The sequence below is a fragment of the Mus caroli genome, unplaced genomic scaffold, assembly GCF_978045245.1.
Source record: "Mus caroli unplaced genomic scaffold, Mus_caroli_1 scaffold_6, whole genome shotgun sequence".
Lineage (NCBI taxonomy): Eukaryota > Metazoa > Chordata > Mammalia > Rodentia > Muridae > Mus > Mus caroli.
The window spans coordinates 92249754-92267665 of NW_028227261.1; the positions used below are offsets into that span (position 1 = coordinate 92249754).

A 17912-nucleotide genomic window follows, 5' to 3' on the forward strand; every position below is an offset into this window, starting at 1 on the left:
GTAGCTAGGCCCCTCTCCTTGCCCTTCCTCCCCTGGGAGAGGTTACAGGCTGGGCTCTCCTGGGGGAGCCAGGGCCCCAAGCTGTCTGAAGGAACCTCAGCCAGCCCTCATCCCCGTTGTTCCTTGAGGATTGCGGCATTCTTAGAGCCCAGAGCAGCAGATGAGGGTGACAGGCTAGTGTCCCCAGTTCAGGTGCTAGGTACTTATTTTTGTATACTAAAAGCAGTATGCTTTCATCACACAACATTTGGAAAACATTACAAACCAGGAAAAGCAAAATACCAGCCACCTGCAATCCCACCCAGAGGCAGGCACTGGCCATCAGCACACTGTAGTGTTTGGTTTTCCTACCAGATTTTTCTTCCAACATAACTAAGATTGTTCTAGAAGCCATGATTTGTAACCTGTCGACCCCACTTAACACTAGAATATGTCATGTGCAAGGTGTTGCAGAAGCCTCTGTCAGTGTGATCTTCTGGCAGTACACAGGTCTGGTGCTTAAAGAAACCTTAACTGAGTCAGACCAGCCCCGACTGTGGGGTGCAGTGTCAGCTAGGGCTGCCATAGAAGACTATCACACAGTGGGTGGCTTACGTCACAGGAATTGATTTGCTTGCATTTCCTGAAGCTGGAGCCAGCATGACAGTGTAATCAGGTGACCTGCCAGGCTTGCAAAGGACCACTTTTCTTTTTGTGTCCTGTGCAGAGGAAAGGAAATGAGCAAGCTCTGGTGTGTGTACCCACCCTTCATGCAGAGCTCCTGATCTCATCATGAAAGCCCCGTCTTCATGGCCTCATCCCCAGAGGCCCCATCACATTCACTAAAAAAGGGGGGAACTGTATACTGGGACCCCTAACAGAGGTACATCTGCTGTTAATCCAGTACAAAGTGACTGTCTTCCAGAATCCATACCTTCATCTCCATTACAGGTGCCTTGTGGGAAAGCATCCGACTGACCTCAGCTTCTACCCTAGGGCACAGTCTTTGGCTTACTATTCCTCGTGTTTCTCCATCCTTACCCTGGAAAATTGTACGATAAACATGGTATCTACATTTGACATTAGCAGCTATGTAAAAGGAGCCCCTTACAGTCTGAGCAAGCAGTGAGTCCCTGCCCGTCTTTACTGATGTGGCAGACCCCTCTCTACTGACCACTGTAAGAGTTAAGTTTGTAGCAAGAAACGAAGGATGAGCATTCAGAAACCGTGACAGCTAGAACAGCTGTATCGTATCTAAGAGGTGGTGTCTCAAGATCTGCTTGTACTGTCATCAGGGTCCAGGACCCACCAGCAATGGCCAGAGCTGGAGAGGGCAATAGATACATGCTTCATGCTGGGGGTTCTGTAGTTAAGGAATAGGGAAGGGGGTGGGGGAGGTGCATTAGGGGCAGACAGGGGAAGTCAGCTTTTTTTCTTAAACAAGCTGTTTCTGAAACTACAGGGTCTGATGTCTCTTTTACAACCACCTGGTGTCTGCAGTGGGGACAGCTGCTTCTCTCATGCAATCTCCAAATGCCTGGCTTCCTCTGAGCTCAGTTTAGGGCTTTGTTTTTGTTTTTGTTTTTGTTTTTTTTTGAGGGGGGGTGGTTGTTTATCAGTGCTATGACTCCATGGGGATTCTTTGAGATTGTACATGGCAGGTTTGGGGCAGAATGTTTGCCACATACAGGCCCTTTGTAAATGCTAAGCTGTTATTCTCAGTGTTTCAGGTTTTGACTTGTCTCTAGTAGTTCCCTGGGGTCCTAAGACCACACTGTCATGCAGGTTCAGTGTTTAGCTAGAAAGTCTCACATATATTCAGCATATATTCCTGTCCCTTAGAATCAGAACATGCAACTTGTCACCAGAACACGTTGATGCTCGTGACCCTCTTGTAAAATAGTCAGTGAGATGGCTCAGTGGGTGAAGGAGCCTGGCAGCCTGAGCCTGATTCCCCAGGACCCACATGGTGGACCTAGAAAACCAACTCATACAAGTTGTTGTCTGACCCCCACACATGTGCCATGGCACACTCATGTATGCACATAAACACAATAAGTAAATGCGATAAAGCGTTAAAGTGGCGTAGCATATCCTAGCCTTTTAGGTCATCTGCAGAGGACTTCTACCCGATGCAGTGTAAGTGCTATGCAAGTAGCTGCTAAGCTATAATATTTAGGGAATACTGACAGGAAACAGTCTGTGTATGTTCAGGGCAGATGCAGACTTTAAAAAGTCCTTAAGTGTGTGTGTACACATATATATGCATTCATGTATATGAATGCTCAAACTTGGTGTTTGATGTCACCCTCGGTGACCTTCCATTCTCATTGTCGAGACATTCTCTCAACTCTTCTAGAGCTTGTGGATTAGCTAGTTTAGTTAGCCAGCTCACCCCAGGGATCCTGTTCTTGTAATTCCAGCTGCTAGGATTACGGGGAGACTGCTGTGTCAGTCTGACTTCAGGGTTCTTGGATTTAATCTCATGATAATCTCTTGGATTTAATTTCATGATAAATACTTTTAATTACTGAGCCATACCTCAGTCCCTCCCTAGATATGTGTACACATGCGCCTGCGCACACACACATAGGTTGAATCTGTAGAAACTATGGGTATAGAGGGTCAACTGTCCTTGAACTCCTTGGCTCATATTTAGTTAGGTATGAATGTTACTAGGGAAGTTCAAAGGAGGCCCAAGCTTCTAGGAGTCCACAGAGAGTCACCTAGGGCACACTCCATTCTCCCAGAGTCCAACTGTGCCATGCTTGGTACTCCCTGGTTTATTGGGGGCCAGTCACATAGGAACTCTGTGATCCCCACATTCCAGACTGCAGAAGAGGAGCAGGCGTTCAGCATAAGCACACTGTATGCATGAGGAGTGTAAAAGAGTGAACTGCACGTGATACACTTCAAAGCCACGGTCTTCAACACTACAGTAGGGCCAGCGCTGCACTGAAACCTAGCAAGGATAGCAGCCTGCTCTGTTCGCTTCCGTCTGGGAGGTATCTTGAGAGATGATGTACTTTGTATTTGGATCACTTGAGATAGGGGGGGACAGGTGCTGCATTTGTACATGTGAACACCAAGAGTTGGGGGTGAGGGATGGTGACACTAAGCGTAAGGTTCTCTCCCGTGTGTGGATTCTTCTCCCCTCTAACCGTGTGTTCCCCTCTCTTCAGGCTCTCAAGGGCTCCAAGAAGCTGGTGCTGTCTGTATACTCAGCTGGGCGTATCCCGGGGGGCTATGTCACCAACCACATCTACACCTGGGTGGACCCACAGGGTCGAAGCACATCCCCTCCCTCCAGCCTGCCCCAGCCCCATGGCAGCACCCTGAGACAGCATGAAGATGACCGAAGGAGTACCCTCCACCTCCTGCAGAGTGGAGATGAGAAAAAGGTGAGATTGACACTAAATGGGTAAAGACATGGGGATTTGGGGGGTGCCTTAGATTTCCAAACTCCTTGTACACCGAGGAGCTCCCTCAAGGCTAGAAGGAAGGGTGGAGCTCTGTGATGACTCTCTGTTACTTCTTTTGAGTCTCCCAAGTTTGGTCTTCCTGGCTTCCTCCTGTGACCTATAATGTTGGGCACTGCATGTGGGGAAATAAAGGTGGCTGGGGGGCAACCCTCATCCCACCAGAGCGAGGATAGACTGCCTTGGGACCCCACGGAACAGCCCAGGATGGGCGTCGGGCCTCACAGGCCACACAACCCTGCTTCTCGGGAGTCTCAGCTCCAACTCTTGGGCACTACAGACTGCTGTATGTCATGGAAGAGCTGAGAACAGCCCCTCAGATGTACTCTGGCCCGGTGGCCAAAGGGGAAGGTAGGGGGAGAGCTCTAGCAGGGACGAGAGAGTCTGTAGCTCAGCAGGCAGCTTGGGTTGGCTGGTGTTGGCTGGAACACAGGAAGGTTAGACTCGCAGCTCCTTAGAGGGAGACCTGCTCCATTGCTCTAACATGGTGGATCTTGATGAACAGAGACAGTTCATGGTTTGAAGGCATTTATTGTAGAAAGGCAGAGAGAGAGAGAGAGAGAGAGAGAGAGAGAGAGAGAGAGAGAGAGAGAAGGGAAGAAAAGTAGAGGGCCACATAGAGAGAGGAGGAAGGGGAGAAGGAAAGGGAGAGGTAAGAGAAGAGACAAGGAGAGAGCGAGAGTGGGCCCGGCTACATTGCTGTTGCCAGGTAATTGTGGGGAGGAGCTTACCTGGCTGTAGCCAGAATACCAGGAGCTTGGGACATTGTCTACATGACTGATAGACACAGGATTATGGAGTTGAGGAGTTGATGTAGTGTCAGGCGCTTGTGTCTGGGAGCATAGCTTACGGTTTGGTCCCTTGTAGATTTTTCTACTTGGTCTCCCGAGTAAGCCTCACTCGACCAGAACACAGACTGCCTTTCACGGTCCAACACTGTAAGGTGTGTGTTGCCTTCTAGGGTAAGCTGCTGTCACAGGCTAGTATGACGACTGATTTAACTAATATGAGTCTTTCTCCCACAGCAGAATGGAGGGGACCTTTTTTTCTGGTATACAGCTCTACCCAAGGACTCACTCTGGGCTGTAGATTGCGAATATCCACCAGCCCCTAGCATGTAATCCTTCCGGTAATTGAACCTGAGCCATAGTAGGCCCCTGCTTAAGCACCCAGAACAGGGGAAGAAAGGAAACACAGGGTGTGCCTTTACCTGTGAACTCTGTACATATTAAATTCTGCAGGGGTCCAGTTCCAGGCATAGACTATGCACAGATCATGATCCTGGAAGACCCTTGGATGATGGGGGTCTTGGACTGGAAACAGCAGAGACCAACCTGACTGACTCTGTAATTTGAGAATGTATTAAAAGGCCCTGCACAGTCCCAAAAGTGGAGCAAGAAACTCAGGGTGCATCTGCAGAATTCCCACCACAGTGACCCTATGTCCTTGTCTCCAGACTTCTTTTTCAGGGAAGGAAGTACCTTTTTGGCTAACAGTATGCCTTAAACCTTAGCTGATAGGACCACTAGCACTGTAGCTGGTGGGGGGAGGATAGTTGCTCAAGGCATTATGGGGTTCTGTAACCTAAAGGAGGCCAGGTATCATTAAATGTCCCCTACAGAGCCACCGTCCTCCTCTTCCTCCTCCTCCTGTCAGAAAGTGGGCTGCTTCCTATTGGAAAGGATGAAAAAAAATGATGGAGGGCCCCTGAAGCCTTAACCTCTCTGGGTTCTGCTTGCATGGTTTTGTTTGCATTGTGCACATGGGTGCTTCTGGGACAAAGAATAACTGTCACTCCTGTCCTGCCAACATCTCTCTGCTGTTTTAGGATCTTGATTCTTACAGCTAGGAGACCACATACCTTCGGGCTCGGGGCCAAGCTCCATCCTCCAGAGACTCTCTCAGTTCTCTCTTTTTCTGTCGATAAGACCCATAACATTTACTTAATGTGGTTTGTGTTCTTTGCTCAAACATCAATATGAAGGATTCAGGGAGATTCCAGTGGCTTGTGGGAAGGTGGTGGTGTCTAGGAGGCTGCTTGGTGTGCACAGGATAGTAGCCAGCAGGCAGGTCCTCCTGCCTCCCCACCAAGGATGCCCACTTTAGGCCCCCTTGAGGGGTGTTATCATCCACCTGGGTTACAGTCAAGGTCGGCTTTGCAGTATCAGACAGAGAACTTGCTTTGTTCTCTGCTGTTTGTTTGTTCTGTGACAGGAAGCCGCTGTCCTGGGTAGAACCTGAATTCAGAGCTGAAATGGCTGTAATTTTGGCTGGTCCTGAAGTTCCATGGCTTGAGTGTTGTATAGAGTATTTCCTGAGTCCTTGAGCCCCCTCCTCCCCCAAGAGGGAAAGTACCACCAGAATCTGAGCCTGAGAGGGTAGACAGTATCTAGGTAAGATCCCAGATAGCAAGATAAGGAAAATCTGCATCCTTGTTCCCCTTTCTGCTTTGGCCATGCAAGTGCCACTGGCTGGGTAGTTGATAAGATTTGTTTGGCTGGAGGCTGGAAAGCAGGAAGTTCCAGAGTGTCACACCTGCACTTGATGGGAGCCTTGGTATTGAACCAATGCTTGGTAACAGATTGTCAACTTAGGTCTCTCTTCCTCATCCCTTAAAGCCACCGAAGACTCATAGAAGACCCACCCAGCCTTATCTATTCCTAGATAACCTCCCAAGGCCTGCTTTCCAAATACCATTGGCATATGAATTTGGAGGTTAGTTTTCTATACAGGGCAATTTGGAGGACATAGTTATTCATTCTATGGGCACGTCAAAAGCCAGTGAAGAAAAACGAAATTCCAAGAAGGGCTAGGGAGTGACAGGAAGTGGGGACCTCTCTGAAAAAAATGACTAAGGAGCCACCAAGTACCATTTTGAAACCCGAAACCCCAAGAAATCAGGACAACATGTAGAAAGGTCCTAAGATAGGACTGAGCCAAGTATCTTTGAGGTATTGGCAAGAGGATAGAGGTGGGGGAATCAGATAAAGTCGTCCCCCCACCCCACCCCCCAGGCATCATAGGGTAGCTTTCATAAGAATATAGAAGGTGCATCTGGAAGACTAGGGAGAATACAAATACCACAGGAGGCAAGATCTATCCCCATGACGTTCCAGACGAGTCTTCACAGACTCTACAACTGTCATGGGGGCTAAATGGGACCACACCAGTGTGGCAGGAGTGATTCAAATCTTAGTTCTGCTGCTTGTGAGCTGTGTAACCTTGGACAGGGGTTCTTCCTCTTGGGGAAGCTGCGTGGTAGTGAGGTTCTGGTTTGAGCCCTGATTCATTCTCAGTGTCTAGGACAGTTCGTGACAGGGATGACTTGAGTGCAAGTGACGTGACTTTGCCTACAAGGGGGACCACAAGAGCTATATCTCAAAGGCCACCACTAAAGATGCCAGCAGCTCTCCTCCAAGTGGCTCACAGAACAGCATGCCCGTGAGGCTGCTCCAACCACATTCAGATTAGATAGGGAGCAAACACTGAGTGTTGTGCTTGCATGTGCGTATGTGCGTGGTACACACCCCCGATGCCTGTGGAGGTCAGAAAAAGGCATTGGATCCCCTAGAGTTGGAGTTATGGATGGTTGTGAGCCACCTTGTGGGTGCTAGGAACCAAACCCAGGTCCTCTGCAAGTGCATCACGTGTTCTCACGTGCTCAGTCACCTCCAGCCCCTCCACCTTTACTTCTTAAATGCTAGAATTATAGGTGTTCTTGATCTTTGTTTCTGTTATAAGGTTTAAAAAATGTTATATTAGCGTATATTAATTCTACACAATAATGGGTTTCACTTTTGTGCAGGCTAGTCTTAGTCAACTTGACATACGAGCTAGAGTTAATAATAATGTTAATAATAATGGGTTTCACTTTTGTGCTGGCTAGTCTTAGTCAACTTGACACACGAGCTAGAGTTACTGAAAGGAGGGAAACGTTAATTGAGAAAATGCCACTGTAAGATCCAGTTGTAAGTCATTTTCCTAATTAGTGATAGACAGAGAAAGGTCCAGCCCATTGTGGGCAGGGCCATCCCTGGGCAGGCGGCCAGTAAGCGACACCTCTCTATGGCCTCTGCATCAGTTCCTGCCTCCAAGTTCCTGCCCTGTTTGAGTTTCTGTCATGGTTCCTTTTGATAATAAACAGTACTGTGGAAGTATAAGCCAAATGAAATAAACCCTTTCCTCCCCGACTTGCTTTTTCTTTGTGGTGTTTCATCACAGCAAGAGAAACCCTAAGACAGTGTGACATTTTCATATATACACGTGTACATGATATTTACCTCTCTTGCCCTCTCTTGTGCCCCTCCCACTTTTACTAGTCTCTTTTCCCAACTAGCCCCACGCATGCATGCATGCCCCCATGGAGGCCCTAGGCTTACATCAGTATGTAACCTCTAACAGTGTCTCTCGCTAGATCTGGAGTTCGCTATTTCAGCTCAGTGTTAGGCTAACTGGCCAGCAAGCCCCACCCCCTACCCCCCCATCCTTCGGTCCCTGCCGCTCTCCAGCTCTGGGGTCATAGGCACACACCAGCACACCCAGCTTTTTATGTGGGTGCTGGGTACCAGCTCTCAGGCCCTCATGCTTGCACAGAAAATGCTTTATCCACTGAGCTATCCCTGCAGCCTCTGAGTTGGATGGGGTCTCCTGTAGCCCAGGCTGGCTGTGATTTGGGACTGTGGGTGTAGGCCATATGCCTGGTCAACAACTCCTCCTCGTCCTCCTCCTCGTCCTCCTCCTCGTCCTCCTCCTCCTTTTTCCCCTTTCTCTCTCTTAAACGAACTGCTCCACCATTTTCCACAGCAGCTGTGCTGTTTTATTCCCTTCACAGCACACAGTGTCTCTTCTCTGTTTTCGAGCAATCAGTCACCCTAACATAGGTCAGCCTTTCCCTCATCTGTCTCCACCATGGACCTTTATGTGACACCTTAGCAGAGTGATGACAGTGCTGGAGGTCACAGCTGGGACACGGCAGAGTTTAAGCAAGGCCAGTCTGTCTCTTTCCAAGTCTAGTTGGCACCCAGTTCCGCCACCCCACTCTGAGGTGGCACACTCAGGACGCCTCTGGAGAACCTGGGTCCAGAGAAGGGCTCGTCTGACACATTCCAAGAGGTGCGTAAAGGGATAAGGAAGGGTGTACTCCCCTCCTGCTAGAGGGGTTGTGAGGATTCTTAGAGGAGACCACATGGGGCTGGCTGGCCTTGGGAGGCAACAGCAGGCGGAAGGGACAGATGATGGTGGCAGGTGAAGTCTGAGAGAATAGGACAGGTCCTAGGTGCTGTGGTCTGGCTGTACAGCGATGTCCTGAGATACAGGCTGGGAGTATCTTTTATGTGTGAGCGTGCTTTTATGCAGGACACAGACCCACAGACCATATGGATAAGATAAATGGATTCCAAGTTTTTAGAGACCCTTGGCAAGGTCCTGGAAGTGTAGCCTGGACCAGGCTACAGATATGGCTTAATGGATAAAGCACTTCCCCTTTTAAAGGAAGGAAAGGAATTGGCTCAAGACGAGTCCTGGAGCCAGGGAGGATGTGGCTGGCTGTAGTCAAGGTGAGCTGGAAACAGACTTGTAGAGTCCGTGCACTGTGCATGACTGCATTTCGGAAGCAGCTTGCAGTCATGGGTTGCCCTTGCCTGGAATGCGACTGGACAGGGGAGAGAGGGTCAGGGGGTCGGGGTAGGGGGTGGGATAGGGGTGGGGAGCAAAGCAGAAAGGCATCTGGGTGGGAGGGACAGCGAGCGTTGCTGGGGCTCTCTAGAGTAAAGGGAATGAACAGGAGACTTGCATACCCTTTCTGGCCTAGGTATCCCTCTACTGACTTGGGGTCTCTCTGTTCTTGTGTTCTGTATGTAAAAGTGTGATGTTTAGCCTTGGCTCATCTGTAGCAGATCCAGGGATTGGGGTTCTCCACACATGCCGTATTTCTGTCTCAGTTTTTATTTGAGAAAGGTTGTTCCGCTGATGGACACCAGCCTGCTGAGTGGCTGCTTATCCTACGGCTGCAGCTTCAGGATTTCAGTGGAATGTAGTGGAATCACTTGGCTCAAAGGCCAGAGCTGTGCAGTCCTTGTGGACTGTGTCCTGAGTATTGATGAGTGCACTGAGGCATGCAGGGGTTGAGTGCATCACCCTAGGACTGCTGCTGGTAAACGGCTGAGCCACCTCAATTCCGCTCTCAGACTTGTCTCTAACCATTCCGTATCTCCTCGCTCTGGCCCTCAGAGCTGACTTCTGCATAGCTATAGGCACTGGGCTGACATCAAGTGTCTTGGTCAGCATCTGTGGCACTCCACTGTGGTCACACACTACAGCCTCCCTCTGAGATGAGCAGGTAGAGCCTGCAGCCGCTCACAGCTCTTCACAGACACAGAAGCAAGATGCACCAGCCTGGTCCCAAAGGTGCAGCAGCTTCCGGTGCAGCAGCACCTGGTTGAAGCTTGCTTCAAGGACTTTCTATCACTGACTTTGAACAAGCCATTTTAACCTAAGTGGGCCACCCAAGTGTCCTTGTACATGAACCGAGGACCGTCCCACCAGCCTGTATCCAGAATACCCATGCACATAAGCTCAGAGCACAGCGCAGGGGACATGGCAGTTAGTTTTAACAACAAGCTGTCAAAGGCCAAGGAGGAACGAAGTACCCTTTATCTTGTTCTTGTTTGTTTGTTTGTTTGTTTGTTTTGAGACAGGGTTTCTCTGTATAGCCCTGGCTGTCCTGGAACTCTGTAGACCAGGCTGGCCTCTAACTCAGAAATCTGCCTGCTTCTGCTTCCCAAGTGCTGGGATTAAAGGTGCGCCACCACCGCCCGGTCAGCTATTGAATGGGTCACACAGCCCCCAATGGAGGAGCTAGAGAAAGTACCCAAGGAGCTAAAGGGAACTGCAACCCTATAGGTGGAACAACAATATGAACTAACCAGTACCCCGGAGCTCTTGTCTCTAACTGCATATGTATCAAAAGATGGCCTAGTTTGCCATCACTGGAAAGAGAGGCCCTTTGGACTTGCAAACTTTATATGCCCCAGTACAGGGGAACGCCAGGGCCAAAAAGGGGGAGTGGGTGGGTAGGGGATTGGGGGGGTGGGTATGGGGGACTTTTGGGATAGCATTGGAAATGTAAACTAGGAAAATACCTAACTAAAAAAAAAAAAAGAAAAAAAAATGTTGATCAAATAGCTCTGTTGGGCCCCAAACTAACCTGGGTACTGGGGATACCACTGTGAATAACAAAGATGGCCCGTATCCAGGAGGGTGACCCTCCATTGTGCGGGCATCCTGTCAAGGTACTGGAACAAATGGTGTGTGGCATATTATAAGGGGGTGGGTTAACCCAAGAAGGGCTCAACACACAGTAGGGTGGCTTTAGAGGCAGGCAAAAGAGGCCTCGTTAAGAGGTAATAGGATAGTGCCAGTGGGTGTTGCCATCCTATGGGGAAAGGGTTCCTAAGGGGCCTTTTTAAAGTTAAAGAGGATGGAGGCCAAAGCCATGGGCAGTCTGCAGAGCCTGCGGATTCTTCTTTAAGGAGAAGAGAGCCATAGTGGAGCTTAAAGCAGAAGAGGGCTGAATGCATGCCAGATGCCTCCTGTCTGCTGAGAGGATAGACTACAGGGGTGGAGGGGCTTAGAATCCTAGTCCTCACCACAGCTTTAAAGGATGGACTGAGTCAGGCATGCTTTGGGCTGCAGGTAACAGACGCGCTGGATGACTGGAACTTACACATGAGGGTACTCATTGCTCAACTCTGCAGGGCTGGCCAGGTAGTCTAGTAGGCAGCTTAGCCAGCAGGTGAGCATTTTTTCCCTCTTGCAGTTAGCTTTTATCTCAGGCATGTTGCTTCATGGCTGCAAGCCTGCAGCCATTGCCCCTGCCATCATAGCTCTCTCTGCCTCTACTTCTCTGATTTTAGAGTGAAATCCTTTTTCTGAGAATCACTACCAGGCAACCATTTATTAGCTAAAACTGACTCAGGACCACTTAGGTTCCCTGACAGGGGAAACAAAGAGCTTTGGAACTGCCAGAGGGAAGGATGCTGACTTCAGGGGGCGCTACCCTTGTTCTCTGGACAGAGTCAGGGCTCTGTGCCTCACCTGAGGGCATTACACGGGCTGGTCCTTTCCTGTCAAGGGGCAGTCTTGAGGCTGAGGCTACCTGCTGGCTCCAGCCAGCCAGGCTGGCCTTGAACTCAGAAATCTGCCTGCCTCTGCCTCCCAAATGCTGGGATTAAAGGCATGTGCGACCACTGCCCAGCCAGCCTCACTCTTATAAGTGCCTGAAGCCCATCTCAAAACTCCATCCCATCTCATGAGGATTTCTAGAAATTGACCTGGCTTCTCTCCAGCCATCCACTCTAAATACTAGCCCAAGCCTGTCACCCCCTCTGGCTTCTTGTTTGCACCATGTCGTCACAGGCTAACCCAGCCTTCTGCTGCTCCCTACCATACTCCAGCCATATGGAGTCTTTATATGACCCAGTGGTCACTTCCCTTCTGCCCTGCAGTGCACAAGGCTGTCAGGTGTGTCTCCCAGGGCACAGCTGAGGCTGAGCTCCGAAGCCCAGCCCAGGGTCTGTGGAAAGAGGATTCCTGATAAGAGGGTACTAGGGTAATAGGATACTGCCCCAGTCTAAGGACATGTAAAGTTGTTTTGTTTCCTTTTGTTTTGTTTTCTAGTCCTTCCTGGAACCTACAGGCCTTGCATGGCAGACAGACTTTGCAGAGGTGACTCAGTGAAGGCTGTTGAGATAGGGAGCTGTCCTGGGTTACATGGGCAGCCCAGTGTCACCAATGTCCTCAGAGGTGGCACAGGGAGGTATGGGTTAGAGGGAAAGCAATATCGTGCTGGAAGCAGGGGGGCCCATGGGAAGGTGCTGAGCTAAGGTCCTGGTCCCTGGAGCCTCAGAAGGAGGGTAGCCTTCCTACCTGGTCCACACTGTCCTCTTCCAGAACTGCTTTTTCCCAAGCTTCTGACTTTGACAATTTGTTTCACAGTGCCAAGACACCAGTGATTGTGAGAGGACACAGGCCTGGCAAGGAAGGAGGGGACTGCATGGCTCTCACAGCAGGCCCTACTAGTCTCTAGGTGGGAACAGTTCCCAGGGAAAGTGGCTTTGGGTAGGGTAGTTCCCAGGAAGGGACTCATGGTGAGGCCTCAGTGATGAGCGCCCCAGCCTTTATCCCAGGCGATCTCATGCACCTTTGCAGGTGGCTCATAGAACTCACACTTCCTCCTCTGTTTAATTGCCTCTGCCATCAGGAGCATCTCCAGGGACCCTGCCATGCTGTTCTCTGGCTATGTCTGGCTAAGACCTTGGGCAGACACAGGGTACTCAGGGTACATGCCTGAGTGGAAGGACAGTGCCAGGAATGACATGAGGCAGCCACAGTCACCACCTCTCCAGAAAAATCATTCCTGATTGTTCCCGAAGCTTAGCCAGTGGCTTGCCTTATGATGCCCTCCCGCAGATAACAACAGTCCATGTTGCCTTGTTGCTCTCAGTGCAGCTCTTCCCATCCCCCTTCTCAATGAAGAAACTGAGGCACAGGGGGTGAAGCTCACATGCCTACTGAGTATTATCAACTTCAGTAGACTGGCTCTGGAGCCAGCACATGTCACCTCACACATTCACAAGCCTGTATGTGACTTGGGACCAGAGTGGCCATCAGACCTAGGTTAACTCAAGTCCGTACAAGCTTCAGGTGGGTCCTGTAGCAGGGTGGTGGTGCAGACCCTAAAGCATGAACCTCAGCTCCTGGGTCTGACCTGGGAGTCTCCAGAGCCATGGGTCCAGGACAGCATGTCTGTTTTTCTGATCCCTTATGGCCCCATGCATCCCTCTCTAGCTTGAGGAAGGCTATCCTGAGCAGCTGCGACACTCATGGGGTCACTGTTGAGTCCTTTCCCACCCCTCTTGCTGAGCAATAAGGGTACACGGTGCAGGGAGAGTGCCAATTTCCAGTGGCAGCATCTGGACCAGGCGTGGCCACAGCCAGATATAATTGCCTGATGTCAGCAGTTGGTTTTTTTCCTACATGAGCTTTGCCACATGGAAAATAGAACCAACTGGCTGCAGATTGTATTTATTGAACGCTTCCTGTGACATTTAAGTAAGTAGATACCAGCTTTGTCCTCATGTTCAGTCACAGTGAGGGCACACATGGTGCTGGGATGAACACTCTGTGCCCTACCCTGTCCCTTTGCCACCTCTGCCCAGGTAGAAGCTGAATTAAATGAGGTGCTGGAGTGGGGGAAAAGGCTCTTCCTGGTGGCTGGGGACAGAACACACTGTAACTCTTAGCTGAGTGAACTTGAGGAATGGGACAGCTTCTAGTTGGGACTGGAGGGCTAGCTCAGTAGTCAAGAGCACTGGCTGCTCTTCCAGAGGACCAGGGTTCAATTCCCAGCACCCACATGGCAGCTCACATCCATCTATAACTCTAGTTCCAGGGGATCTAGAAACACCAATGCACATAAAACAAAAACAAGTCATTAAAAAGAGCTAAGTGAAGTTTGCCCCCTTGACCCCTGAAGGTCATGTCCACCGCTTTCCACCATAGGTATTTATGCTCTCCTCTCTTGGGTCCCTTACATTTTCATGAGTATTGTCTTGATGGGGGGCGTCTCTCTGGGCTAGGTTTGAGCTATCCTAGCCTCCCCCCCCCCCCGTCCCCATAAATCCTTGCATGCCTGAGCTGCTTGTTCTCCTATGCACTTCCTCCCCTAAGAGTTCCCTCTGACTCACCTCCAAGGCTTGTGTTTCTGATGTGTTCAGCCTCCAGCTTCTCAGAGACAGCACTTTCTCCAGAAAGTTCACACCTGCCTGGTTCCCTGTCTGGGCCTATGTCTCTCTGTGGCTGTGTGGTCCCTCCTTGTGGTCCTGCTGCAACTTGAAGGTCTCTGACCCATTCCACCTCACTGTGATCCCCCTCCTGAGCAGAGTAGTGTCCAGGCATCTCCCCTACAACACCCCATCTCCCTCACCCCGTCAGCACAGGGACATACTGGGCCCGTATGCCCTGAGTGTGCCGAGTACAGTGAAGTGTAGCAAGCCCTGTGGCCTATCAGAACAGTGGTTGTGGTGAAGACCCTGGAGAGGTGGGGGACTCCCCAGGGAGATAGAGTCCCTCTGGGTTCCAATGGTAGTGGCCCCAAGCTGAAACCAACCTTGATCTTATGGAGGAAAGAAAGGAGTAAGTATGTGGGCTGAGCCCTGAAACAGGAAGTCACCTTTGGCTGCAGCATAAGGTGGATGCCCACTGCACACTGCAGCCCAAGATGGGCCAGCAGTCTTCATCACTGAATGCACTTGGGGGTGTGAATGCTAAGGAGCCTTTGGAGCCTTGCTCTGCCTGCCTTTGTGTGGTGAACAGAGAGACAGGGCAGGGCAGGGCAGGGCAGGACTGAAGCAGGCAGGCACTGGGGATTTCCCTAGGGCCTTGCCCTGCACTGCTTTGTTACTTAGGATCCAGTGCTCTGCCGGGCTTAGAAGGAGTTTTGTAGTGGACTGCCCATCCCCACCCAGGGCTTGGCTTCCTCCAGGTTAATGTACTTGCCTCTTCTTCTTATAGGTGAACCTGGTGTTGGGGGACGGCCGGTCCTTGGGCCTCACCATCCGAGGTGGAGCCGAGTACGGCCTTGGCATTTACATCACTGGTGTGGACCCAGGCTCTGAAGCAGAGAGCAGCGGCCTCAAGGTGATGGGTGCTGGGCTGTGGGCTGCCATGTATGGGGATGTGGGTGGGAAAGATCTTTATAGCTGATTTACTTCAGCAAAGCAGGTGGTGCCCCAGCTGAGGTCTGGATCTGCTGGGGATCCCGCACTGGCTGCTGGGTCTCTAATGCTCCCAGAAACAGCAGGGTGGCCTCCCACACTGTGCTAGGCAGTGGGCCAGCCCAGCTCTTTTGAGACTAATGTTTTGCAAACACTGCTGATGCCTGTGATGGCCCTGACCCCAGGGCTTTTTATGACACATACAGAGGGCAGGAGAGAGGAAGCCAGCTATGAACAGGGCTGTGGGTATAGGAGGCAGCTTCGGGATAGCATTCTATACAGACCAGAAGCTACTGAAATGGCATAATTAATTCTCAGCAGAGCGGTGTGCCCCGCACTTGAGAGTCAGATCACATGTAATGCTACCTGGTGGGGTGAGGTGATGTAAGGTGGGTCTCAGAACAAGGTTCGTGCCCGTAGAGTCTTAAATAAATTCCAGTGCCCAGGTAGTAATCTGTGGTACTGAGCCTGGTCTACAGTGAGTTCCAGGACAGCCAGAGCTATTCATAGAAACCCTGTCTCAAAAAACCCAAAAATAAACAAACAAACAAAAAGAAAAAGAAAACTAACAGCATCGTTAGTTATTGTGGTAAACACAGGTAGAGTCTGTGTGTGTCTCTCTCTAAAATTCACGCCTGCAAATCCTCACCTCATTGTTGGGGTTGGGAGGTGGGGCCCTTGGAAAGTGACTAGATCTGGAGGGTAGAACATCTGTGCTATCAGTGACCTTGTAAGGAGGCCCCAGAAAGCCAACAGAATAAGAAGATGCTCTCTGTGACCCAACAAGAAGGTCTCACAGGCACAGAACCCACTGGCGTTTTGCTTTTGAGTTGCCCAGCTCTAGAACTGTCAGCAATAACCTGTACATAAGCCATCCTCCTGTCTGTGGGACTTCATCTGTCAGGAGAAGGGGTCACAAGACTCCGCCCCAGCCCTCCCCAAGGATTTATAGGCAGCTAATGTTTTGATGCAACTACTGTCTAAATTGTATATGTAAATAAATCTTTACTCCTGCACTCGTGTAATGAAACTCACTGGGTGTCTCTCTCTCTCTCTCTCTCTCACACACACACACACACACACACACACACACACACACACACACGGGGCTAGTGAACACTGACCTCCAGGAGTTATGTTCAATTGGGAAGATGGGCAGCAAACTAATGTTCATTTAGTTAGAAAGAAGGCAAAGAAGATGGATTTTGTAAAACTTTCCCATTGCCTGAGTTTGTCAGATGGTTGCAGGCACTCTGGAGTAATTTGCTTGCAAACTGCCCACCTTCAGCTAAGTCCTTTGGCTGTGTCCTCAGCCGTGAGGCGCTTGATGATGGCCACCTCTTTCCTTTTGCCTCACAGGCCCCTTGCCTGTGCCGACACCTGCCCACACTCGCCTAGGCATCCAGCACTGATTAATTCTGTTTATTGCAGTGCACTTTCCGTGGAATTAGGCATATTGAAATGGAATAAAGAGCCTGCTTGTGTGGGTGGTGGAGCCAGAACAGTCTTTATTTGTAAATAGCGCTCCATGCTGCGGTGCAGCGCTTTCCTGGGGCGGAAACGCCACCTTCCACGGGGCTTCCAGCTGTTCAACCCACTTAGCTTCCAGGGCCCAGTGTGAATCCAGAGGGGGGCAGGACAGCCTGGGCCCTGAGTGGAAAAACACTTGGGAGGTCAGCCAGGTCCCCAGCATCTACCGCAGGGGTGGTCCTTGCAGCTTGGAGCTTGCCTACCTTCCCAGCAGAGACAGCCCCTCCCCCTGTACAGTTTATCTTTGGATTCCTCTTATTTCTTTGCACTACCCTCCCATACCCAGCCAGTCTCCAGTCCTTCCAAAGAGCCAACTGCTAGGCCTCTTTTGTTCCCTTAGGGACAGCCTATATTGAATGGCATTCAGAAGCAATCGCAATAGCGGTTGCCACTCATTAATGGCTATTATGAGTGAGACATGGTGCTAACATTTAGATACATCTGCTTATATTTAATCCTCCCTGTAGCCCCATGGGGGTGGGGATGGGGAACATTCATGGCACAGTTTAACAGATGAGCAACTGAGGCTCAGAGAAAAGCTGGAACTTGCTCAAGATCTCACAGGAATCCCAGCACTGTCCCTGCTGACCCTCATAGCTACTGTGGTCTTATGATTCTAACTGGACCAAGTATGGAAGGAAGGAAGAGAGGGAGGGAGGGAGGGAGGAAAGGAACAAAGAAAAGGAAGGAAGTGAGGAGACATAAAGGTCCTGATGTCTGCCAGGAATTGCTGTACCTCCAGAGCCCCTTGAGGTTGACCCAACTCCATGGCCTCTGCTGAGTCTGTCCAGGCTGGCAGCTGTTGCTTTCCCACCATGGGGACCAGGCTACTGTCCTAGCTAGGCTCCTTGGAGGAGGACCTTTGCTTCTAGGAATGTCCCATGTGTGGGGCCACTGCTCTGCAGCTTGTGGCTCTGGAGCAGGCCTGTCATACATCTGGGGTAGAAACCCTATCTCAGTGACAGGGGATGGCCTATTCTTTGCAGGTCTCTCCAGGAGCTTGGGCTGTGTTGCCTTCATGGGGTCAGGCTGAGCCCTCTACAGACTATAGCTTCTGTTGGGCTAAGCTTTGCCCACCTGCTCTTTCTGGATCGAGCTTCCTCAGAGCGACACCCTAGGCTGAGTACCCACCAGGTGGCAGGAAAACTTT

At 50.5% G+C, this 17912-nt stretch overlaps 1 protein-coding gene across 4 annotated transcripts in view; it reads left to right on the plus strand.

Moving 5' to 3' along the window:
* Positions 1-17912, plus strand: part of Whrn (whirlin) — an 85268-nt gene that overhangs the window by 21919 nt on the left and 45437 nt on the right. For all 4 annotated transcript variants that reach the window (XM_021159520.2, XM_085839247.1, XM_021159522.2 and 1 more), the window contains exons 2-3: positions 3162-3380; positions 15030-15155. In XM_021159520.2, the coding sequence (XP_021015179.1) occupies positions 3162-3380; positions 15030-15155 (345 nt within the window). The remainder of the gene's footprint in view (positions 1-3161; positions 3381-15029; positions 15156-17912) is intronic.